The 25,668-nt window shown below is 39.7% G+C and overlaps 1 protein-coding gene across 1 annotated transcript in view; it reads left to right on the forward strand.

The window, feature by feature from the left end:
* Positions 1-25,668, forward strand: part of SNX6 (sorting nexin 6) — a 65,124-nt gene that overhangs the window by 20,805 nt on the left and 18,651 nt on the right. Inside the window, exons 7-10 of the mRNA XM_044232156.1 lie at positions 7,441-7,536; positions 9,462-9,567; positions 19,627-19,702; positions 21,853-21,892. Coding sequence (XP_044088091.1) covers positions 7,441-7,536; positions 9,462-9,567; positions 19,627-19,702; positions 21,853-21,892 — 318 coding nt within the window. The remainder of the gene's footprint in view (positions 1-7,440; positions 7,537-9,461; positions 9,568-19,626; positions 19,703-21,852; positions 21,893-25,668) is intronic.

Consider the following 25,668-nt stretch of genomic DNA (forward strand, 5'->3'; position numbering starts at 1 on the left):
TGCCTGCCTCTCTGCCTACTTGTAATCTCTGTCTGTCAAATAAATAAATAAAATCTTTAAAAAAAAAAAAATCTTTTTTTAAAAAAAGGTACATGAATGAGGGGCGCCTGGGTTGCTCGGTGGGTTAAGCCTTTGCCTTTGGTTCAGGTCATGATCTCAGGGTCCTGGGATCGAGCCCCACATTGGGCTCTCTGCTCAGCAGAGAGCCTGCTTCCCTCTCTCTCTCTGCCTGCCTCTCTGCCTACTTGTGATCTCTGTCTGTCAAATGAATAAATAAACTCTTTAAAAAAAAAAAAAAGACAAGTTAGTGATTATTAATTGTTTAGATCAGCTTTATAAGTAGCCTTCAGAGGGGCGCCTGGGTGGCTCAATGGGTTAAAGCCTCTGCCTTCGGCTTGGGTCATGATCCCTCCTGGGATCAAGCCCCACATTGGGTTCTCATATAAATAAATAAATCTTTCTAAACTCTATAATTAGGGGCACCTGGGCAACTCAGTCTTTGGGTGTCTACCTTCCACTCAGGTCATGATTACAGGGTCCTGGGATCAAGCCCCGCATCTCCCGACCTCCTCCTCCTTATGTTCCCTTTCTCACTGTGTCTCTCTGTCTAATGAGTAAATAAAATTTTTTAAAAAATTAAATATAAAATAACAAAATAAAAAATAACCTGTACATTAACTTATAGAAGATCATAGGCCCAAAACTAGAAAGTTTTTCTCAATCTTGTTCCGATACTGTTTCTCTGACCTTTACTCACTTCACTGGGGCAGGAAAAGCAATCTGTATGTGCTATTTTGTTATCTAAGTTTTAGAGGGTCATGGGACCAATGAGCTGTTGAAGTGGAACTAGGGTGCTTGAAGTCTAAAAAGGCCATGGGGCATCTGGGAGAGCTAGAAAAGCTTGTTCTAGCTTTTAGTTGTGTGAGGAGTAGTCACTGTTGTAATGACTGCCTTTAGTGTTGCTTTACTTAGGTAGCTGTATACCTTTCCTCTTTTTGCTAGGTATAATCTGAGTCTGCTTAACAGTAGATTAAATATTTAACCTAATTAACACCTTAAGCCCATTCAATTCTTGCTACCTTATCAGTGGCCGCACCCAGGACCCTGCCTCCTCTCTGAGTTCTTAAACTCTAGTATTAACAGATTCTGAGCATAAACAACTCTGTTTTTACCCATTCTAATTTTGGCTGTTCGTTGACTCACTGGTACATCTAAACCCTTGACTTATCTAGCATTTTGACCCTGTTAGCAGCCCTTTTGTCTTTATATCTTTCTCATCTACCCTAGATTGCCTGCTCCATTTATAACAAGGTTATGACTTTAGAGAGCTCTCTCCCATTTTCCATAAAAGCTCATTTCAACTTGCAACAGTTCCTCTTAATGAGACAATATCCTTGTTCACTGGGAGGTGAAAGCTAGTCAGAAATCAAATCCTACAACTCCATGTGTCTCCCACAACCTCAACCACGATGGCAGCCACACTCCTGTATGAGCTTTTCTTTTCTTTTTTTAAAATCCTTTCCAATTTGGACACCCTTTTAATTTCTTTTGCTTGCCTAACTGTCCTGGCTAGGACCTCCAGTACTGTGTAAGACAGAAATGACAAGAGCAGACATCTTCTTTTTGTCTCTGATCTTAGGGGGAAAGCATTGTTTCACTGTTAAGTATGATGTTAGCTGTGGGGTTTTCATTGATGCTCTTTATCAAGTTGAAGTTCCCTTTTGTTCCTAGTTTGTTGAGTGTTTTTGTTATGAGAAAGTATAGCTATTGAGATGATAGCTAGTTTTGTCCTTTATAGTGGTTTTTGTCCTTTATTCTGTTAATTTGATGTCTCACATTGTGCCTTTCCATTTTGATGAAGATATCTTTCTAGCTCTCCTGGATCCCATTTACTTCTGTATCTTTTGGATCTCTTCTAAGTTTTCTTCATAACTCTGTGACTCCTTCCTAGTCCCCTTCATGAGTTTTTCCCTCCATGTATCTATTCATTTAAATCTAATCCTTCCTAGATTCCCCACTGACTCCTCCAGAAGTTTAGAAGTTCCTCTAGGGGTACCTGGGTGGCTCAGCAGTTAAGTTTCCCAGCTTTTTTTGTTCTTTCCTTAAGATTTTATTTATTTATTTGAGAGAGAGAGCACGCGCACACACATGAGCAGGGGTAGGGACAGCGGGAGAGGGAGAAACAGACTTCCCACTGAGCAGGGAGCCCAATGGTGGGCTCAGTTCTGGGACTCCAGGATCATGACCTGAGCTAAAGGCAGGCACCTAACCAACTGAGCCACCCAGGTACACCAAGTGTCTAACTCTTCATTTTGGCTCAGATCGTGATTTCAAGTTCATGAGATGGAGCCCCACATCAGGTTCTGCGCCCTGCTTCTCTCCCTAAGCACCCCCCAACTCACTCTCTTTCTAAAATAAATGAATAAATCCTTAAAAAAAAAAAAAAGTGAAAGAGTTCCTCTAGTTTTCTAATTCTATAAATTCTCCCTAAGTGATCTCATTGACTCCTGTGGCTGCAGGCACTCTAATATGTTATTAACTTGTAAATCAGTATTAATTCTGAACCCCAGCCCTCTTTACTAAACAGTCTCATGAAAACCTGTATTTAGATGTCCTTTTGGCATTTTACCTTCAGCTGAACTCTTCTTTAAACCCATGCTTCCAGGGCACCAGGGTGGCTCAGTTGTTAAGCATCTGCCTTCAACTCAGTTCACAATCTCAGAGTCCTGGGATGGAGCCTCACATAAATCTCCCTCTCCCACTCCCCCTGCTTGTGTTCCCTCTCTCATTACGTCTCTCTCTCTCTCTCTCTCTCTCTGTCAAATAAATTAATAAAATCTTAAAAATAATTAAATCCATGCTTCCTTTTGTGTTCTCTGTCTCAAAGAAGGTACCACTACCTTCCGATTCCTTAAAACCTAAAAATTACTAAGGCACCTGGGTGTCTCAGTTGAGCAGCAGCCTCTTGATTGCAGTGCAGGTCATGATCTCAGGGTTGTGGGGTCAGGCCTCATGTCGGGCTCTGTGTTCAGCATAGAATCTGCTTGTTCCTCTCCCTCTGCTCCTCCACCTGTGCATGCACGCGCACTCGCTCTCTGTTCTGTCTCTCAAATAAATAAATCTTACAAATAAATGATTTTTTTTAGGACTTTATTTATTTATTTGATGGAGAGAGAGCATACAACCAGGGGGAGCAGGAGAGGGAGAAGCAGGGAACCCGATGCAGTACTTGATCAGAGGACCCTGGGATCATGACCTAAGTCAAAGGCATACGGTTGAGGCTAAGCAACGCAGGGGCCCCTAAATAAATAAAAATCTTAAAACAGAAACAAAAAACAAAAACCTAAAAATTACTCATTACTCTTCCTGCTCCCTGTTCCTATTAGGGAAACACCAAATCCTGTCTGTTTTACTCCCTTACAGTATTAGGAATGTGTCCTCTTCTTTCCTATCACCAGACCTAAAGATTGGTTCTGACTTTTCTAATTGTTGACTGGATTATTTTAGATTTTTTATTTACTTTTTTGTCAGAGAGAGCAGGAGCACAGAGAAATTCTGGCAGAACAGGCAGAGTGAGAAGCAGCTTCCCTGCTGAGCAAGGAGCCGGATGTGGGGCTCCATCCCAGGACTCTGGGATCATGACCTGAGCTAAAGGCAGATGCTCAACCAGCTGAGCCACTCAGGCGTCCCTGACTGGATTATTTTAAAGATTTTTTTGTTTTGAGAGAGTGAGTGAGCATGCACATAGGCAAGGGGGGGGGGGAGAAAATCTTTTTTAATTTTTTATTTAAAATTCAATTTAATTAACACATACTATATTACTAGTTTTAGAGGTAGAAGCCAGTGATTTATCAGTTGCATGCAACACCCAGTTATTATTACTTCAAATGCCCTCCTTTATGCCCGTTACCCAGTTTCCCCACACCCCACCCACCTCCACTCCAGCAATCCTCAGTTTGTTCCCTGTAGTTAAGAGTTGAGAGAGAGGGCGCCTGGGTGGCTCAGTGGGTTAAAGCCTCTGCCTTCAGCTCAGGTCATGATCCCAGTGTCCTGGGATCGAGTCCCGCATCGGGCTCTCTGCTCAGCAGGGAGCCTGCTTCCTCCTCTCTCTCTGCCTGCCTCTCTGCCTACTTGTGATCTCTGTCTGTCAAATAAATAAATAAAATCTTAAAAAAAAAAAAAGAGTTGAGAGAGAGAATCTTAAGCGTGTTCTACATTCAGTGCAGAGTCAGACACCAAGCTCTATCTCAAGACCCTGACATTGTAACCTGAGCCGAAATCTAGACTCAGATGGTCTTAACTGACTGAGGTACCCAGGCGCCCCAGTCCTTGCCTGCATTCTTGAAATGGCCCCTGACTATTCATTCAGCTTCCAGTCTTACCTTTCTCCTCTCCTAAGTCTGTATTGAGTTCCCTTGGTGTTCTCCTAATGCCCTGTGGATTCACTAACATTGTACTACTCACCTCATGGTAAATCATGTGTTTCTCTGTGTTCTCCTCTGCACCATAAATTACTCTTAAGAGTCAGCACCACCTTGAGGCATCTGGGTAGCTCAGTCAATTGAGGGCCTGTCTTTTTTTGTTGTTTTTTGTTTGTTTGTTTGTTTGTTTTAATTTGAGAGAGAGCATGAGGGGGGAAGGGTCAGAGGGAGAAGCAGACTCCCTGCTGAGCAGGAAGCCCAACGTGGGACTCAATCCCGATCCTGGGACAGGCGCCCTGAGGGCCTGACTTTTAATTTTGGCTCAGGTCATGGTCTCAAGTTGCTGGGATCCAGCCCCGCATTGGACTCCATCCTCGGCAGGGAGCCTACTTGGGATTTTCCCTCTCTCTAATTTTACTTCTGCACCTCTTCCAGCTCACACTCTCTCTTATGAGCTCTCTCTCAAGTAAATAAGTCTTTAAAAAAAAATAGTAGGGACCATCTCATAATCATCTTTATATCCTAAACACCTAGTGCAGTGCCTGATTTTATATACATTTGTCAGTGGTTTATTAAATGAGTGAATTAATGAGTTAATCTTAAAAATGCAGTTTAAGAAAACACCCAGCATGTATTGAAAAGCCAGATAAAGCAGTTTGGAAGGGTTTCATGAAGAGATATATTTTAATTTGGATGTTTAATGATACCTGAATAGAATTTTTGGTAGGAGGAAAGAGAGCATTTCAGGTATAGAGGAGACTAAAAGTTCAGAGCTTCTTTTGAGAACTGTTTGGAACATAAGGTTCTGTGGGGGTGAATAGATGGAAAGGGTGATAGATGGAAAGATAAGTGAACCAGATTGTTGAGTCTTGAATAGGCTTTCAATCTCTGAACATTGTGAAACTCTGTAAAAATTTGAGTAGGGAAGAGATGCTCAAAATTTGATTTTGGAAGTCATCAACAGAATGAATTGAATTGAGGAAAAGAGATGTTAACAAGTAGTACAGTATAATAGGCCAGAAATAATAAGGTTTTTCACTAGGACAGTAGGAAAGAAAGGGACAGATTTCAGGCATTTGATGATAGAATTTGAGTTGTGATAGACAAAAAGAAGTTGTAGATTTTCAAGATTTTTAATGAGAGGTATGGGGTTTAAGGGAATATGTTGAAGAGACTGATTGGATGGAGGGACTATAGATAGGGATCCAAGAAGAAAAATGTGGAGATTAGATTATAATGAATACTGTCTTAATCTAATGTGAATTTAGCAGAATCTCCATATAAGGATATGATACAGGCAATTGGAAATAGGGTCTGAGCTTCAGGAAAGAGCTTAGGGGTAGTAATCATGACTGTGAATCATTTACATAATGGTGAACACTGGAGCCATGGCAGTAGATAGGAAAATTAGATGGGATGTTCCATTGTGGCACACCCTGATGTAGCAAGTCGTAAAGTCAAAGAGTTAGCTGCTTCTCACTTTTTTTGTTTGTTTTGTTTTGTTTTTAAACAGCTTTATTTATTTATTTGACAGAGAGAGAAAGATCACAAGTAGGCAGAGAGAGAAGAGGAAGTAGGCTCCCTGTGGAGCAGAGAGCCCGATGTGGGCCTCGATCCCAGGACTCTGAGACCATGACCTGAGCTGAAGGCAGAGGCTTAACCCATTTGGGAGTCACCTTTTGTGTCCCTTATAAGTTGCTAATCTCCAGAGCAGGACAAGACATGATATTTGGATGAGTTCAGAGTGAAGAATTTGCAGAATATGAGGTGCCTGGGTAGCTCAGTAGGTTAAGCATCTACCTTTCAGCTCAGTCATGATCCCAGAGTCCCAGAATTGAGGCCCACATCAGGCTCCCTGCTCGTTGGGGAGTCTGCTTCTTCATCTGCCCCTCACCCTGCTCGTTCTCTCATTCTCTCGCAAATAAAATAAATAAAATCTTACAAAAAAAAAAAAAGAATTTGCCGAATGTGTTTTCAAAGCTTTTACAGAGTCATGTGATGCTGTATGACTCCATAAATTTTACATCTTTTTTTAAAAGATTTTATTTATTTATTTGACAGAGAGCGCAAGTAGGCAGAGAAGCAGGCAGGGGGAGGGGGAGCAAGACCCCCTGCTGAGCAGAGAGCCTGATGCAGGGCTCAATCCCAGGACCCTGAGATCATGACCTGAGCCAAAGGCAGAGGCTTAACTCAATGAGCCACCCAGGAGCCCCTAAATTTTACATCTTTAAAGGAACTCCTGGGGACGCCTGGGTGGCTCAGTTGGTTAAGCAGCTGCCTTCGGCTCAGGTCATGATCCCAGCGTCCTGGGATCGAGTCCCACATCGGGCTCCTTGCTCGGCGGGGAACCTGCTCCTCCCTCTGACTCTGCCTACCATTCTGTCTGCCTGTGCTTGCTCTCTCCCCCTCTTTCTCTCTGATCAATAAATAAAAAAAATAAATAAAGGAACTCCTGGATTAAATTTGTAGTTGTCTTTATTTTTTTTTTTTAAAGATTTTATTTATTTATTTGACAGAGAGAAATCACAAGTAGATGGAGAGGCAGGCAGAGAGAGAGAAGGAAGCAGGCTCCCCGCTGAGCAGAGAGCCCGACGCGGGACTCGATCCCAGGACCCTGAGATCATGACCTGAGCCGAAGGCAGCAGCTTAACCCACTGAGCCACCCAGGCGCCCCATGTAGTTGTCTTTATATATTACCATGTATATGATGAGAAGGCTACTTGCCTTCTAATGGGATTATCAGATGTACTCACAAAATTTGAGATAATCTAGGCATTATTGTAGACCACCTGAATCTGAATCTTTGAGAGTGAAGCCAGCCTCCTCTTTAGTACCCTAAAGTTTGAAAGTCCCTGATACACATGATGATTGCCAATTTACTAAAGTTTAAAAATCAGGATCCTTATTAGTTGCCATTTTGATGTCAGAGAATAAAAGAGGTGTTACTTGAAAAAAAGAAAGTATAACTTTCCATTTGTAATCTAAAAAAATTGTCAACTTAAGTTTACCTTTCTTTCAGCTGAGTGTGAGAGGAAAAAATAAAAAAGAGAAACTTGAAGATTTCTTTAAAAACATGGTAAAATCAGCAGATGGAGTAATTGTTTCAGGAGTAAAGGTAAGATTTTATTTTATTAAAAGAGGTATTGGTTTGAGAATCTACTTCTTTTAAGACGATAGATTGAGATTTCAGATGTGCAGATGACACTGTTGGAGTAAAAGAGAAGTTTGGACAGTAGAATTCTTAGGCCTGGGAATCTGGGCCCCCTGCCCTCGATTCTACTCTTTGGAGAACTTCCTTTTCCCAGGGGTGAGAGATCTGTAGGTCCAAGGGGATTTACCCACCTGGAGTGCATGCCCCTTCCCTCCAAACTAGAACAGGCTTTAGGGATCTGGAACCCCATATTTCCTTGCATAAATCTGAAGCCTACTTCTTACTTTTCCTCTTCTGTGGGCCTCTTCTCTGAGTTCATCCTCCAGTGTGTGCATTCATGGGTGGTCAGGGGTGATCATGGAACAGCTGGGGAGAGGGCGGGCACAGGGGAGAAGATCAGTGTGCAGGAGAGAATATCCATTTACATATGTATATGAGGTTTTTCTGGGTGCCTTACAGAACTGCAGGATAGGGCATGAAGAGGGACTGCCTCCATTTGTACATTTGCCCTTGGCCTACAAAATCTTAGGAGCAGGCTTGGGTTCAGATGTGGAGTTAGAAGAGCTCCTTTGAGGTTTTAGTCTTGTGGGCGGGGGTGGGGGGTGCCTAGCTCATTTGTTAGAGCATATGACTCTTGATCTCAGGGTCGTGAATTCAAGCCCCATGTTGCGTGTGGAACTTACAAATAAACAAACAGGTGTATTCAAAATTAAAATAAATAACACCCAAGTTTTTCTTAATGATGTTCTAAAAATGGTACAAGAATTAATTTATCTTAAGACTCTTACCATTAAAAGAAAAAAGTATTTATATTACATTATCAAGCAGATACAAAGAAAGATAAATGCTGATTTGTCATCATTGCCTATTTTTATAAATACATCTGAAGTAAAACTTAGGTGGGAATTACTGTTTATTTGATTTATACTTCAGTTTTTCAGAGACAGGTCAGCTGGTATGTTGACAGTGCTTCTGCCATGGCTACTTTCTAATAAGGACTCCACTTCTTTCATTTTGATGCTACTTATGCATTAATATTGAACATTTTTCTTAGCATTAAGTGTAAACCACTATATGGATTATGATTTTGGTGAAGAAGTAACTAACATTTTTTGAACATTTATAGTGTGTTCGTTGATCCATATTTTGTTTACTCTTCAACCCTACAAGTTAGGTGGTTTTATCCCCATTTTAACAGTTAAGAAAATTTATACACGTGAATTACAAATTTTAAAGAAATTTTGTTTTTTTTTCCCCAAGTTCCGTTAATGTGGATTTGAATTACATCATTTTAGCTGGTGCTTTTTCAAAAAACATCTGCTGTTTTAGAAAGGAGGAAAGGACTTTGAATAGTTTTATTTTTAATGTGTATCTGGCTTTGTTTCAAAAAAGATACAATAATTGCTTCCAGAAGGCTAGTTTGGCCATATTTCCCCAAAGCAGTCAGAGATGGCTGTAATGACAAAGGCTTGGCAGCCTTCAGGAATGGCTCATAGAATACATAGTAAACCAAGAGAAATAGATTGAGACTTGCCTCTTGTAATTTTTTTCTTTTCAAAAGCAATAGATTACTTCCCCTGGCAGTAATGTATCTCTTGGAGAGGCAGGACTGTAGACACAGAAAATGAGTAGGAAGGAACACGTTTCAGAGTTCAACATGTGAACATGAACCATTGTGGAAGGATCTAAGCTTTCATCTGCAAAACCATTCCAGATTTCTTCCTGGATAGATAGAAGTGCATGTCTGTATAAAGTCTGAACTTGCTGGTAAAATCATTAGAGGATAGCCGTGCTGTTTTACTGATCTTTTATGATTATAATGGTAAAGTGATTTATGTATTATACTAAAGCAAATAAGTGAAAATTTATATTTTCTTTTGACCCTATAGGATGTAGATGATTTCTTTGAGCATGAACGAACATTCCTTTTAGAATATCATAACCGAGTTAAGGATGCATCTGCTAAATCTGATAGGATGACAAGATCCCACAAAAGTAAGGTTTTTCTCTGTGGCTAAAGCTTACATTTTTTTTTTAATGGAATAATTATAAAGTTATTATGTTACTTCGAGTTTATAAAAGTCTTGATGTAGAAGAGTGTGTCTTAAACTGTGGTCTGTGAAGTCTGGACCCTAAGGCTCTTTTTATTTTTAGCAAGTCTGTGAGGTCAAAACTATTTTCTTAATAGTCCATGGAGCTTTTTGTATTTTTCACCATGTTAACATTTACACTGATAAAGCAGAAGCCATGGTGGATAAAATTACTGGTGCCTTAGCACAGATCAAGGAGGTGGCATGAAATTGTGCTAAGAGTCACTATATTCTTTCCTGCAGTGCATTTACAATTAGAAAAGAAAAATTCAATTAAGAATATCTTTGAGGGGCACCTGGGTGGCTCAGTGGGTTAAAGCCTCTGCTTTCGGCTCAGGTCATGGTCCCAGGGTTCTGGGATCGAGCCCCGCATTGGGTTCTCTGCTCAGCAGGGAGCCTGCTTCCCTTCCTCTCTCTGCCTGCCTCTCTGCCTACTTGTGATCTCTGTCTGTCAAATAAATAAATAAAATCTTTAAAAAAAAAAAAAAAGAATATCTTTGATAGGGCGCCTGGGTGGCTCTGTGGGTTAAGCCTCTGCCTTCAGCTTGGGTCATGATCTCAGGGTACTGGGATCGGGCTCTCTGCTCAGCAGGGAGCCTGCTTTCCACCCCACCCCCCCACCCCGCCTGCTTCTCTGCCTACTTTTTTTTTTTAAGCACTATGATTCCTTACTGAAGTATAACAGTTCTCTTTAGAAAAGCCCTTTAGTTGCAACTGAATTAGCTGCTTCCACCCCCTACCAGAAAAACACCATTTCTAGAGGGCGCCTGGGTGGCTTAATTGGTAAAGTAGCTGCCTTCAGCTCAGGTCATGATTCCAGGGTCCTCGGATCGAGACCCACATCAGGCTCTGTGCTCAGCAGAGAGCCTGCTTCCCTCTCTCCCTCTGCCTGCAGCTCTGCTTACTTGTGCTCTCTTCATAAATAAATAAAATCTTAAAAAAAAACAAAACAAAAAACACTATTTCTACTTGAGAGAACTGCTGACAAACTATGATTATTCAGATTTGAGTATTTGATAGACATTTTCTTTTTTTTTTTTTTTTAAGATTTTATTTATTTATTTGACAGACAGAGATCACAAGTAGGCAGAGAGAGGGGAAGGGAAGCAGACCCCCTGCTGAGCAGAGAGCCTGATGTGGGGCTAGATCCCAGGACCCTGGGATCATGACCTGAGCCGAAGGCAGAGGCTTTAACCCATTGAGCCACCCAGGCGCCCCTGATAGACGTTTTCCTAAAAATTGAATGAGTCTGTTACTTTAAGGAAAACAACTGACAGTATTTGTTGACAGTGTTAAAGGTCAAGCTCTCCAGCAATAATTAGAATTTGGAAAACTTGTATCCATCCTCATGAACTTACTTCACAATAATTAAAGACTTCTCTGAGGAGATTGATAATCATATTTGAATGTGGTATTTTTGATATTGTTTGTATATATAATGAAGTTTGTCAACATTTTGGAAGATTTGTGTAACTCATTGAGCTGATATTTTCTACAGTCCTCCATTCTACCAACTGAGCTATCGAAGGCTCCGCTGAGCTGATATTTTCTAAATGATCAAATATATGATGTTACAAAGTCATGTACGTAAAAGATTCATTCAAAGTTCAAGATAGACTGTTTTCTTTTAACAGCTTTATTGGGGTATAAGTTGGTATCAGTAAGTTTCAGTGTTCAAAGTATACAGTTTGGTAAGTTTTGACATATGTGTAAAATTATCACTGCCGGGGTATCTGGGTGGCTCAGCTGGTTGAGCCTCTGCCTTCAGCTTGAGTCATAATCTCAGGGTCCTGGGATCGAGCCCTGCATCGGGCTCTTTGCTCAGTGGGGAACCTGCTTCCCCCCACTCTCTCTGCCTGCATCTCTGCCTACTTGTGATCTCTCTGTCAAATTAATAAATCTTAAAAAAAAAAAAATTGGGTGCCTGGGTGGCTCAGTGGGTTAAAGCTTCTGCTTTCTGCTCGGGTCATGATCCCAGAGTCCTGGGATCTAGCTCCCCCACAGGCGCTCTGCTCAGCAGGGAGCCTGCTTCCTCCTCTCTCTCTGCCTATCTCTCCGCCTACTTGTGATCTTTGTCAAATAAATAAATAAAGTCTTTTTAAAAATTTTTTTTCTAAATCATCACTATAATTAATATAATAAACATATCCATCACCACCAAAAATTTCCTTACAGCCCTTTGTATTCCCTCCCTTTTGCTCTGTCCACAGGCAACCATTGATCTGCTTTCTGTCTCTGTAGATTAGTTTGCATTTTCTAGAATTTTATATGAATGGAATTATACTATATGTACTTTTTATTATTTGGCTTTAAAATTCAGCAGAGTTCTTTGAGATTCATTCAAGTTGTTGTGTGTTTCAAGAGGTCATTCCTTTTTATTAATGAGTGTTATACTGTTGTATGGATATACCACAGTCGTTTATCCATTCAGCTGTTGGTGGACATTTGGGTCATTGCTAGCTTTAGGCTCTTATAAATAAAGCTGACATGAACCATCTATATGAAGTCTTTGAATGGACATGTGCTTTCATTTCTCTTGGGTAATACCTAAAAGTAGAGTGGTTGGATCATGTGGTAAGTGTATAATTAACTTCCTAAGAAAATACCAAACTTTCTCCCCAAAATGAAATGATTATACCATTTTACATTCCTACCAGCTGTACATGAGAGTTCTAATTGCTCCACATCTTTTCCAGCAAGGATACTCGATCTTTTTCCTTTTAGCTGTTCTCATAGTCCTCTCAGTGTGATTTTAATTTGCATTTCACTAATGATTGATAATGTTGAACATCTTTTCTTATGTAAGTCCTCCAGCTTAATTCTTCTTTACCAAAGTTGTTTTGGCTCCTCTAGGTTCTTTATATTTTCATATGGATTTCAGAATCAGCTTGTTGCTTTCTACAAAAATGGTGTCTGGATTTTGATTGGGATTGTGTAGAATCCTGTAGGTCAATTTGGGGAAGATTGACAATATTGATTCTCTGATACATGAATGTAGTGTATTTCTCCACTTAGTTAGGTCTTCCTTAAAGTCTCTCAGCAATATTTTATAGCTTTCATTGTACAGATCTTATATACCTTTAGTTAGATTGATCCCTCATTATTTTTGCTGCTGTTGTAAATTATGTTTTTTACCTTTCCTTTTCCAGTTGTTCTTTGCTAATACATAGAAATACATTGTATTTTCTATATTGATCATATATCTGGCTGTCTTACTAAATAAACTCACTTATTGGTTCCAATAACTATTTTGTAGATTCCTTCATGTTTTCTACATAGATAATCATCTGATGATAGAAACAGTTATACTTCTTTACAGTTTAGGCTGCATTTATTTATTTTCTTTGCTCCATTGTACTGAAGCTATACCTGTAGCTCCAGTACAGTGTGGATGGAAGTGGTAAGAGCAGCCATCTTTGCCTTCTTCCTTAAGGGAAGGCATTCATTCTTTTTTTTTTTTTTTTTTTTTTTTTTAAGATTTTATTTATTTATTTGACAGAGAGAAATCACAAGTAGGCAGAGAGGCAGGCAGAGAGAGAGAGAGGGAAGTAGGCTCCCTGCCGAGCAGAGAGCCCGATGTGGGACTCGATCCCAGGACTCTGAGATCATGACCTGAGCCAAAGGCAGCGGCTTAACCCACTGAGCCACCCAGGGGCCCCGGGAAGGCATTCATTCTTAAACCATTTATTATGGTGTTTGGTGTAGATTTTTCCTAGATGCTTATCAGGTTGAGGAAACTCTCCTATAAATTGCTAGGTTTTGAAATAAATAAATGAATAAAAATTGCCAGTTTTCTGAGAATGTTTTTCTTTTAAATTAGGAATGAATGTTGGAATTTTATCAGATGGTCTTTTTGCAGTTACAGTGTTGAGATAATCATATTATTTTTCCTATTTTCTATTAGTATGGTTAATTGTATTGATTGATTTTCAAATGTTAAACCATCCTTATGTTCTTGGGATAAATATCACTTACACAACGGAGTTCAAATGTAATAGAGTTCAGGGATGCCTGGGTGGTTCAGTTGGTTAAGCAGCCAACTCTTTTTTTTTATTTTTTTAATTTCTTTTCAGTGTTCCAGAATTCATTGTTTATGCACCACACCCAGTGCTCTGTGCAATACGTACCCTCCATAATACCCACCACCAGGCTCACCCAACCTCTCACCCCCCACCCATCCAAAACCCTCAAATTGTTTTTCAGAGTCCACAGTCTCTCATGGTTCATCTCCCCCCACCCCCTGCAATTTCCACTAGCTCCCTTCTCCTCTTTATTTCCCCATGTCCTCCATGTTATTTCTTATGCTCCACAAATAAGCAAAGCCATATGATAATTGACTCTCTCTGTTTGACATTTCACTCAGCATAATCTCTTCCAGTCCCGCCATTTATTTATTTATTTATTAGAATTTATTTATTTGACAGAGAAAGATCACAAGTAGGCAGAGAGGCAGGCAGAGAGAGAGGAGGAGGAAGCAGGCTCTCTGCCGAGCAGAGAGCCCGATGTGGGACTCGATCCCAGGACCAGGTCATGACCTGAGCCGAAGGCAGTGGCTTAACCCACTGAGCCACCCAGGTGCCCCCAGTCCCATCCATATTAATACAAAAGTTGGGTATTCATCCTTTCTGATGGAGGCATAATAGTCCGTAATAGTCCACATCTTCCTTATCCATTCGTCCATTGAAGGGCATCTTGGTTCTTTCCACAGTTTAGCCACTGTGGCCATTGAAGCAGCAAAGTCTTGATTTCTGCTAAGGTGGTAATCTCAGGGTTCTGGGATCCTTCCTCCATCAGGCTCTCCTTCTGCCCCTCCCCTTACTTGTGCGCTCGCTCTCTCTCTCTCTCTCTCTCTCTCTCAGATAAATAAATCTTTTTAAAATTAAGCAGTGGCTCACTGAGCTAAAGCCTCTGCCTTCGGTGCAAGTTGTGATCACAGGGTCCTGGGATCGAACCCTGCATTGGGTTCTCTGCTCAGGGAGCCTGCTTCCCTCTCTCTCTGCCTGCCTCTCTGCCTATTTGTGATCTTTGTCTGTCAAATAAATAAATAAAAATCTTAAAAAAAAGAAAACTGAAGAAAATATTAGTGATTCTAATTTATTTATTTGGCCAAATGGAATGGTGCTTTTAAGAAAGATGGTTGTGGCTCAGTGGGTTAAAGCCTCTGCCTTCAGCTCAGGTCATGATCCCAGGGTCCTGGGATCGAGCCCCACGTCGGGCTCTCTGCTCAGCAGGGAGCCTGCTTCCCCCTTCTCTCTCTCTGCCTGCCTCTCTGCCTACTTGTGATCTCTCTCTGTCAAATAAATAAATAAATAATCTATTAAAAAAAAAAAAAAAAAAAGCCTCTGCCTTCAGCTCAGGTCATGATCCCAGGGTCCTGGGATCGAGGCCCGCATCGGGCTCTCTGCTCAGCAGGGAGCCTGCTTACCTGTCTCTCTCTCTGCCTGCCTCTCTGCCTACTTGTGATCTCTCTCTGTCAAATAAATAAATAAAATCTGAGAAAAAAAAAAAAGAAAGATGGTTGTGAACCTATTTACAAAGTCATAGTTATTACATGTAATTAATTACATAACATACAATTTTACAGAATTATAAAAATTATTTTTTCATGATGCATGAACTTAGCCTAGACTATGAAAAATTAAGTTTTCAACATCACTGTAATATATAAAATCAGGGCAGTTTGCTTATTTTCTGTGATTACATAATGATATAACAGCTAAAGAGGGTAGTATCCTATGAGCCAGATGTTAGGATCCAGGAATTTCTTGCTCTAAAAAATAATTTTGGGGTCAATTTATGTATAAAATATTAATGTAATTTATATTAAACACAAATAATTTTTAATTAATTTTTTTGTGAGTGTTCCAAAATTCATTGTTCATGCACCACACTCGGTGCTCCACACAATACATGCGCTCCTTAAAACCATGAGGCTTACCCACTCCACCAACCCCCTCTCCTCCAAAACCCTCATTTTGTTTCTCAGAGTCCACAGTCTCTCATGGTTCATTTCCCCCAACTCACTTCTCCTCTCCATCTCCCAGTGTCTTCTGTGTTACCCCTTATGCTCCACAAGTAAGTCAAACCATATGATACTTGACTCTGTCTGCTTGATTTATTTCACTCAGCATAATCTCCTCCAGTCCCATCCATGTTGATACAAAAGTTGGGTATTCATCCTTTCTGATGGAGGCATAATACTCCATTATATATATGGGCCACATCTTCTTTATCCATTTGTCTTTTGAAGGGCATCTTGGTTCTTTCCACAATTTGGCGACTGTGGCTATTGCTGCTATGAACATTGTTGTACAGATGGCCCTTCTTTTCACTATGTCTGTATCTTTGGGGTAAATACCGAGTAGTGCAATTGCAGGGTCAAAGGGTCCTTAATTTCTTAAGGAATCTCCACACTGGTTTCCAAAGTGGCTGTACCAACTTGCATTCCCACCAACAGTATAAGAGGGTTCCCTTTTCCACATCCTCTCCAACACATGTTGTTTACTGTCTTGTTGATTTTGGCTATTCTAACTGGTGTAAGGTGGTATTTCAGTGTGGTTTTGATTTGAATCTCCCTGATGGCTAATGCTGATGAACATTTTTTCATGTGTCTGTTAGCCATGTCTTCTTTGGAGAAGTGTCTGCTCATGTCTTCTGCCCGTTTTTTGATGTAATTATCTGTTTTGTGTGTGTTGAGTTTGAGGCGTTCTTTATAGATCTTGGATATCTGCCCTTTGTCTGTAGTGTCATTTGCAAATATCTTGTCCCATTCCGTGGGTTACCTCTTTGTTTTATTGACTGTTTCCTTTGCTGCGCAGAAACTTTTGATGTTGATGAAGTCCCAAAAGTTCATTTTTGCTTTTATTCCTTTGCAGACATGTCTTGAAAGAAGTTGCTGTGGCTGATTTCGAAGAGGTTACTGCCTATGTAACCTCTTGTTTTTGTTGGATTTTGTAGGATTTTGTTGAATTCCTGCCTCACATTGAGGTCTTTTATCCATTTCGAGTTTATCTTTGTGTATGGTGTAAGAGAATGGTCGAGTTTCATTCTTCTATACATAGCTGTCCGATTTTCCCAGCACCATTTATGCAAGAGACTGTCTTTTTTCCACTGTAAATTTTTTCCTTCTTTGTCAAAGATTATTTGACCATAGAGTTGAGGGTCCATATCTGGGCTGTCTACTCTGTTCCACTGGTCTGTGTGTCTGTGTTTGTGCCAGTACCATGCTGTCTTGGTGATCACAGCTTTGCAGTAAAGCTTGACACTTGGTCTTAGCCAAACGGCCAAGAATTGATTGTAGTAAAGCTTGAAATCAGGCAATGTGGTGCCCCTGTTTTGTTTTTCTTTTTCAACATTTCCTTAGCAATTCAGTGTCTCTTTTGGTTCCATACAGATTTTAGGATTGTTTGTTCCAGCTCTTTGAAAAATACCAGTGGAATTTTGACCAGGATGGCATTGAAAGTATAGATTGCTCTAGGCAATATAGACATTTTAATAATGTTTTTTCTTCCGATCCATGAGCATGGAATGCTTTTCCATCTTTTTGTGTCTTCTGGAGTTTCTTTCATGAGTGTTCTGTAGTTCCTCAAGTACAGATCCTTTACCTCTTTGGTTAGGTTTATTCCCAAGTATCTTATGGTTCTTGGTGCTATAGTAAATGGAACTGATTCTCTAATTTCCCTTTCTGTATTTTCATTGTTAGTGTATAAGAAAGCAACTGATTTCTGTGCATCGATTTTGTATCCTGCCACATCACTGAATTGCTGTATGAGTTCTAGTAGTTTGGGAGTGGAGTCTTTTGGGTTTTCCATAGAAAGTATCATGTCATCTGCAAAGAGAGAAAGTTTGACTTCTTTGCCAATTTGAATATCTTTTATTTCTTTTGTTGTCTGATTGCTGTTGCTAGGACTTCTAGTACTATGTTGAACACAGAGGTGAGAGTGGACAATCTTGTCGGAACACAAATTATTTTTGATTCCTGCCTCAGTAAACCAACCTTTACATGATTTTTAAGTGTTATTTTTTTTTATAACTTAAACTTTTAGGATAATAGTGAACAATCTCACATGTAGAAGTTACCATTCAGAGTCTGAAGTTTGTATTCACAGTGTCTTTATGGGGACATCTGGCTGGCTCAGTTGAGTAGAGCATGCAACTCTTCTGTAAGTTTGAGCATGGAGCCCACTTCAAAAAAAAAAGATTCTTTATGAAAGATATCAAAATCGACTTGTTTTGAATTTAGATTTTACTTATTTATTTGAGACAGAAAGAATGAGAGAGTAAGCATGTGGGGGGAAGGTCAGAGGGAAGAGCAGACCCCCTGCTGAGCAGGGAAAGATGCGGGACTCATCCCAGGACTCCAGGATCAGGACCTAAGCTGAAGGCAGTTGCTGAACCAACTGAGCTACCCAGGTGCCCTGTTTTGAATAATTTTTTTTTTAATAATTTTAAAAAGTAAATAGAGTCACCAAATTTCAGTCTTGTCTGTTGAATGTAACTTTGTACAGCATAAGAAAGTACAGTGTAAGGATTACTGTTCTTTTACGAGAATAAACACATTAAACCTTATAAAAAATACTACTTGTGTAAGTGGGAATTTCCATACAAAGTAGACATGTCTGGGATTTTGTTAATAATAGCAAACATTTGTATAATACTGTACTTGCTGTGTGCCTATATAATAACATTCATTAATTCATTTAGTCCAGGTGATTGCACAGAGCTGGTACCATTATTATCCCCATTTATAGATGAGGAAAGTAAGGCATACACAGGCTAAGTGATAAGGTCAAGGCCATATAGCTGGTAAATTGGGATTGGACCCTAAGCAGTTTGATTCCAGTTCCGTGCTCTTAATTAACTGTTGCACTATACTATCCTTTTTCGAAATGAGTAATCTTTTCTCAACAAATTGTCCTGTGGGGTGAGCCCTGGGAAAAGTGCTAAAGTTGAATATTTAGCTTCCTAGCACCCAAGGATGATGGTGCTACCACCATTCATCTAGCTTCCCAAGCTCCTTAAATTTCCCTTCTACCTCAGGTCTCTTGTTTGTAAATCCTGCCTTTTAGGTTTCCTAAATATCTTCCAGCTTTGTCACTTTCCTTGCTCACTTGATCCTGACCATCAGTATCTGACACAACAAATTTGTAGGTGGTTCCTCTGCCTTTTGTGTCTCCATTTCTAGTCTTTATTCGAGGCAAAAGAACTTTTATTTAAAAATCCTTAGTGGCTATTTTTAAATGTTATTTTAAAATGTTTATTAATACCCATTCTTAAAATATCAAATCCAGACTTTATCATGTTTTACAAAAGCCTATTTTTCCCCCAAAATACTTCAAGTTTATTTTTCCACCTTCAGCTCTATCCATTCTCTTCTTTACTCTAAAGGACTTTCTTCCTGGACGACTGTCTGAATATACTATACCCTTTTATGTCTCATTGACCTTTATCCATGCTGTCCCCTCCATTTTGCCTGGTAAAGGTTTGCTTATCCTATAAGTTCTGACTCACTCAGTAGTGTTTGTAAATCCTTCCCTAACTTGGGGCGCCTCGGTGGCTCAGTGGGTTAAAGCCTCTGCCTTTGGCTGGGGTCATGATCCCAGGGTCCTGGGATCGAGCCCCACATTGGGCTGTCTGCTCCTCAGGGAGCCTGCTTCCTCTTCTCTCTCTCTCTGTCTGCCTCTCTGCCTACTTGTGATCTCTGTCTGTCAAATAAATAAATAAAATCTTAAAAAAAAAAAAAAAATCCTTCCCTAACTTATTCAGGTGGAACCATCTGTTTCCCCTGCTCCCAAAGTAGTCTGTTCCTATGTCTAATATAATATTCATCAAATTATATTATAGCTGTTGTCATTTCCTTCACCAGACTTGGGTTATTTACATTCACATTGTTTGAAGTAGGTGCTCAATAAATATTTTTGAATCAGTGAATAAATATATTAAATTCTAAAAATTTTTCCCATAGGTGCTGCAGATGATTACAATAGAATTGGTTCTTCATTATATGCTTTAGGAACTCAGGATTCTACAGATATATGCAAGTAAGGATTCTGATTTAAAATAAATAAAGCAAAAATTTCATTAGTAGCCTGAACACACAGAATATTTCCAACCCAAGAGGCATTTAGAATATCTTCTTTAAAATACATCAATAATGAGGCACTTCTTACAAACGTGGTTCAGTGTCATATTGTCTCTACCATTTCTCTCTTTTTTAAATCTGAAAAGTAAAAACTGACTTTAATGTATACAATTTTAACATTTACAAAGTTTTATTTAATGAAAATTGGCTGATTTATGTATGTGAGGAAGAAGGAGACAGAATTTATTTCAAAATGTTCTTAGGTTTTGATGAAGTTTATTATAAATAAACATTTTAGAATTAGAATATACTATATATATGTGTGTATTTCTTTGAAACCAAATTGACTTTTAAAGTAAAATGTGGTGCTGTCAGTTTATACTTTTTAAAGAGGCTGGCTATTCTAGTTTATAAGTTTAATGAATCTTAGGGCAGTCCTAGAGTAACCTGTTGGGAAAGTATCATACATGTTAATATAGAAATGCTTTCTGGATATTTGCTTATGTAGCTGTCCTTTATTTACTTTATACTAGTTTTTCACATTAATCTAACCATAGTTAATTTTAGTTGCTCCTATAATATTGTTTTTTTTTGTTGTTGTTGTTGTTTTTTTTTAAAGATTTTATTTTATTTATTTGAGAGAGAGAGAGCATGAGCGAGGAGAAGGTCAGAGGGAGAAGCAGACTCCCCATGGAGCTGGGAGCCCGATATGGGACTCGATCCCGGGACTCCAGGATCACGCCCTGAGCCGGAGGCAGTCGTTTAACCAACTGCGCCACCCAGGCGTCCCCTATAATATTGTTTAAATCCAACTCCTCACTAAAAAATAATCCGAACTTTTTTTTTCAATTTTAAGTGGCAAAACTATTTTCACAGTTTATGCCTTTTTCTAAAGCACATCCTTGAACTTTTTTCTAGTATATCCTGTCTTAGTAGACATGTAAAATCCAAGTTTTTCAGCAAAACAGGATACTGTATATAACTTACTACATTAACATGCTACCTTCCCAAAGAGTTAGTCTCTAACACTTTAATAAGAAAAAAAGTCAACCTTGCTGTGAATTATTGGACATAAACCTGTCAAAGCAAGTTCTTTTTGGTAAAACAAAGTTCATAAAATAGTGTTTTAGCTTTTAGTAGTACTTGCCCCAATCCATTTATAACATCGCCAGTAATTACATATTATTTCACAGAATACCCTTTTAATAGTTTGGCATTGGGATTTCTTTTTAGTTGGTGTCAGCATTTGAGAGATAGGCTGTTTAGTTAAAAGTGAATTCTGAGATAGAAATTGGTTATTCATTTCTGTTATTTCCTAAAACAAAGCAGCTCTGCTTGAAGATGTTTAACACATAAGTATCAAATAACTTCAAGAGCTGCTCCAACTTTAGTGTTTTCCTTTGAAGTCAGCCTCTTTGGATCTGATTGTTCTGTACTTCTATAGCAATTAGAAGATACAGGCTTTATTTAATATTATGTGGCATATTGCTAAAGAATATAAGGAAAAAGTTTTTTGATTTAAATGTATGGCTTAGAGTGCCTGGCTGGCCTAGTCAGTGGAACATGTGACTCTTGAACTTGGGGTTTTGAGTTCAAGTTCCACATTGGGTATAGAGATTACTTTAAAAAGTACATACTAAATATGGGGCGCCTGAGTGGCTCAGTGGGTTAAGCCTCTGCCTTCTGCTCAGGTCATGATCTCAGGGTCCTGGGGTTGAGCCCCACGTCAGGCTGTCTGCTCAGAGGGGAACCTGCATCCCCCTCCCCCTCTACCTGCCTCTCTGCCTACTTGTGATCTCTCTCTTTCTCTCAAATAAATAAATAATTTTTTTTTAAAGCACATACTAAATAAATAAAAGTATGGCTAAGACTGTTACCTTGAAATGGGAAGATTTTTTTGTAATAACAGTTTTCAAGTAATCTGTCATATGGATGAAAGTACAGAGGTGTTGAACTAAATGAAGTCTGCAGTGAATAAGACCATTAAATATTATTGTAATGAAATAAGAAAGTTCATTATTAATACAGTTTTGGGGGCATATGCTCTGAACATTTGAAATGAAAAATCATTTCAAAGCTGACTTCTGATGAAATATTTTTCCCTTCCAGGTTTTTTCTCAAAGTTTCAGAACTGTTTGATAAAACAAGAGTAAGTACTATAAATTAACCTTTGGGAGTCTCAATCCTTGCGTATAGTAATGTGTTACCTGTTGTGGTTGTGTTTAACTTTATTGAGAAAGATAAGCTATACTTCAGAAGGATGAAGAGACAGATTTAGATTTGAAAATTTGATTTTTTATTTTAGGAAATTCATTTTTTGGTTATGGCCTTCTGGTATTTGTATAAAAGTTCATAATCTTGATCAGAGAACATGTTCATTATGAAACAGCGTTTATTTTTATGAAGAATTATCTTTTTCTGGGGCTGTGTAAACTAGAAGAAGGCGTTAGATTCATTATGATTTTACCAAGATGATACTGGTTTTTTTTTTGTTTTGTTTTGTTTTTAAGATTATTTATTTATTTATTTGACACAGAGAGAGAGAGATCACAAGTAGGCAGAGAGGCAGGCAGAGAGAGAGGAGGAAGCAGGCTCCCTGCTGAGCAGAGAGCCCGAGCGGAACTCGATCCCAGGACCCTGAGATCATGATCTGAGCCGAAGGCAGCGGCTTAACCCACTGAGCCATACAGGCGCCCAAGATGATACTGTTTTTAAACAGTTTTTAAACCCGTGACACTAGTTTAAAAATGAATTGTATCAGGGCACCTGATGGTGGTTCAGTAGCTTAAGCATCTGCCTTCAAACTCAGGTCATGATCCTGGAGTCCCGGGATTGAGCCTGGTGTTGGGCTTTGCAATCAATGGGGATTCTGCTTCTCCCACTCTCTGGCCCTCCCCACTCGTGTGCTCTCTCTCTCTCTCTCTCTCTCTTAAATAAATAAATAAAATCTTTCAAAAAATTAAAAAATAAAAATGAGTTGTATCAGTACAAGACAAATAGGCAATTGTAGAAAGGTATAATTCATAGTAATAATTTTGACATAGTCTTTTTTTTTTTTTTTGACATAGTCTTGATTTTCAAGGATCAATCTTAGATGTAGTAATATTTAAACACTTTGATAAAGTTGATAGAATAGTGAAAATATTTATTAGAAGTTTATTGGGCGCCTGGGTGGCTCAGTTGGCTAAATGACTGCCTTTGGCTCAGGTCATGATCCTGGAGTCCCAGGATCGAGTCCCACATTGGGCTCACTGCTTAGTGGGGAGCCTGCTTCTCCCTCTGACCTTTTCCCTCTCATGCCTTTTATTTCTCTCTCTCTCTCTCTCTCTTCTCAAATAAATAATAAAATCTTTTTTAAAAAGGGGGGGGAGTTTAAAGGTACTTAACTGAGAGTGGAGGTGGCTAGTCCATTGTAGAAATCTGAGTTCAGCGTGATTTTGTCAATTGAATAATGTGTAGTGAAGACAAGGAAAGGAAAGGAGACATTCTCTTACAGAGGAAAGAGTCATTAAATACATAAATGTTGTTATACTGGGGTCCATTATTCTGCTTTGGTTATTTGTACCAATGAGCATTTTCTGGAAAATATCATTGATTTCTGTGTGTTTACATCAAAAGAACAGGGATTTATCACAAAATAGCTTTATGTGTCAGTAGATGTGCAAGTAGATGTCAAAAGAATTTAGATGTGCAAGAGATTATTGGGAAGAACAAAGAGGAAGGAGCAGGATAGACATGAAGTGCCTTTAGACCAAAATGCAGGTCTATACCTGTGAAAGGAGAAGGCAGAGGAAGAGGGGACTAGGTAGGAAGAATTTCAGATCGTAGCGTAGTTCTAAGAAAGTTTTGTCCAGGTGAGCCCAAGTGGCTTATTAGAGGGACTGCTGTGTCAGGCAGGACAGGCTGGCACTGCTGCCCCTGTGCTCTGTCATTGGGTACAGGGGAGGATGCATCAGAACCTTGGGATGCATATTGTTTTGGATCTAGAGAGATTGCTGTTGGGACTCTGAACCATATATGATCCTTGCAGCAAGCAGTTGCTCTTGAAGGAGATCTAGGTGGCACGCTGCTGTAGCCACAACAATCTTTATTTCTTTTAGTGTTTTTGTGGTGGTCTGGTTTTTTTGCTGTGTAACAAACCATCCTAAAATCGGGAGCTTAAAACAACAACTTTTTATTATGCTAATGAAGTATTTAGGTCAAGAATTCAGAAAAGACCGAGCAGGCTTACCTCTGGGGGTAATGATGTCTGGGGCCTCAACAGGGAACATGTGAAGGCTAGGGACTGGAATGAGCTGAAGGCTCTTTCAGATGTCTGGGGGGTGATGCTGGCTCTCCGCTGAGACTTCAGCATGGGCTGTTGCCTAAAACATCTACATGGTGCTTATCCATGGAGTGGCTTAGGCTTCCTCACAATATGGTGGCTAGGTTCCAAAAGCAAGCATTCCAAAAGGTAGGAAGCAGAAATTGCTAGTTTCATTAAGGCCTGGAAACTGGCACAGCCTTACTTCTGTATTGGTCAGTAAGTCTTAGGGCCCAGATTCAAGGGGAGAGGATAAATACTCTACTTCTTAATAGAAGGAGAGGAGCCATATTTAAAAGCACCCGACATCCGACTAACATGTTACCTGGATTTATATAAATCCATTTATCTAAATTTACCCAACTCAATTTTGAATATACTTTGTGCATTTATCTGTTAGATTTAAAAGTTTCAAAGTTTGGGGCACCTGGGTGGCTCAGTGGGTTAAAGCCTCTGCCTTCAGAGGCCCCTGCCTGCCTCTCTGACTACTTAGGATCTCTCTCTGTCAAATAAATAAATAAACTCTTAAAAAAAAAAGTTTCCGGGACGCCTGGGTGGCTCAGTTGGTTAAGCAGCTGCCTTCGGCTCAGGTCATGGTCCCGGGGTCCTGGGATCGAGTCCCACATTGGGCTCCTTGTTCATCGGGGAGCCTGCTTCTCCCTCTGCCTCTGCCTGCCCCTCTGTCTGCCTGTGTTCACTCTCTCTGACAAATAAATAAATTTTTTTTTTTAAAGATTTTATTTATTTATCAGAGAGAGAGAGAGGGAGAGAGAGCGAGCACAGGCAGACAGAATGGCAGGCAGAGGCAGAGGGAGAAGCAGGCTCCCTGCTGAGCAAGGAGCCCGATGTGGGACTCGATCCCAGGACGCTGGGATCATGACCTGAGCCGAAGGCAGCTGCTTAACCAACTGAGCCACCCAGGCGTCCCAATAAATAAATTAAAAAAAAAAAGTTTCCAAGCTTATTTCTCTATTATAAAGGACTATTTCTTTCTCTTTTTTTTATAAATAAGTCACTGATTTTTGTTTTTTGTTTTGTTTTGTCTTAAAGATTTTATTTATTTATTTGACAGACAGAGATCACAGGTAGGCAGAGAAACAGGCAGAGAGAGAGGGGGAAGCAGGCTCCCTGTTGAGCAGAGAGCGCGATGCGGGGCTTGATCCCAGGACACTGGTATCATGACCTGAGCGGAAGGCAGAGGCTTTACCCACTGAGCCATCCAGGCACCCCAAAGGAATATTTCTTGAGAAGCTTCAAGTTTTTTTCTTTATATTGAAGTATACCATACACACAGGAAAGAGCACATACCAGAAGTATACAGCTTGTGACAATTTTACAGATTTCACACACCCATATAATGAACACCCAGATCAAGAAATAGAATTCTCAGGGTCCTGGGATCAAGTCCCACGTTGGGCTCTCTGCTCGGCAGGGAGCTTGCTTCCCCCTCTTTCTCTCTGCTTGCCTCTCTGCCTACTTGTGATCTTTCTCTCTGTCAAATAAATAAATAAAATCTTTAAAAAAAAAATAGAATTCTTGGGGTGCCTGGGTGGCTCAGTCGTTAAGTGTCTGCCTTCAGCTCAGGTCATGATCCCAGAGTCCTAGGATCGAGCCCCACATTG

This window comes from Neovison vison, chromosome 13, assembly GCF_020171115.1.
Source record: "Neovison vison isolate M4711 chromosome 13, ASM_NN_V1, whole genome shotgun sequence".
Classification (NCBI taxonomy): Eukaryota; Metazoa; Chordata; class Mammalia; order Carnivora; family Mustelidae; genus Neogale; species Neogale vison.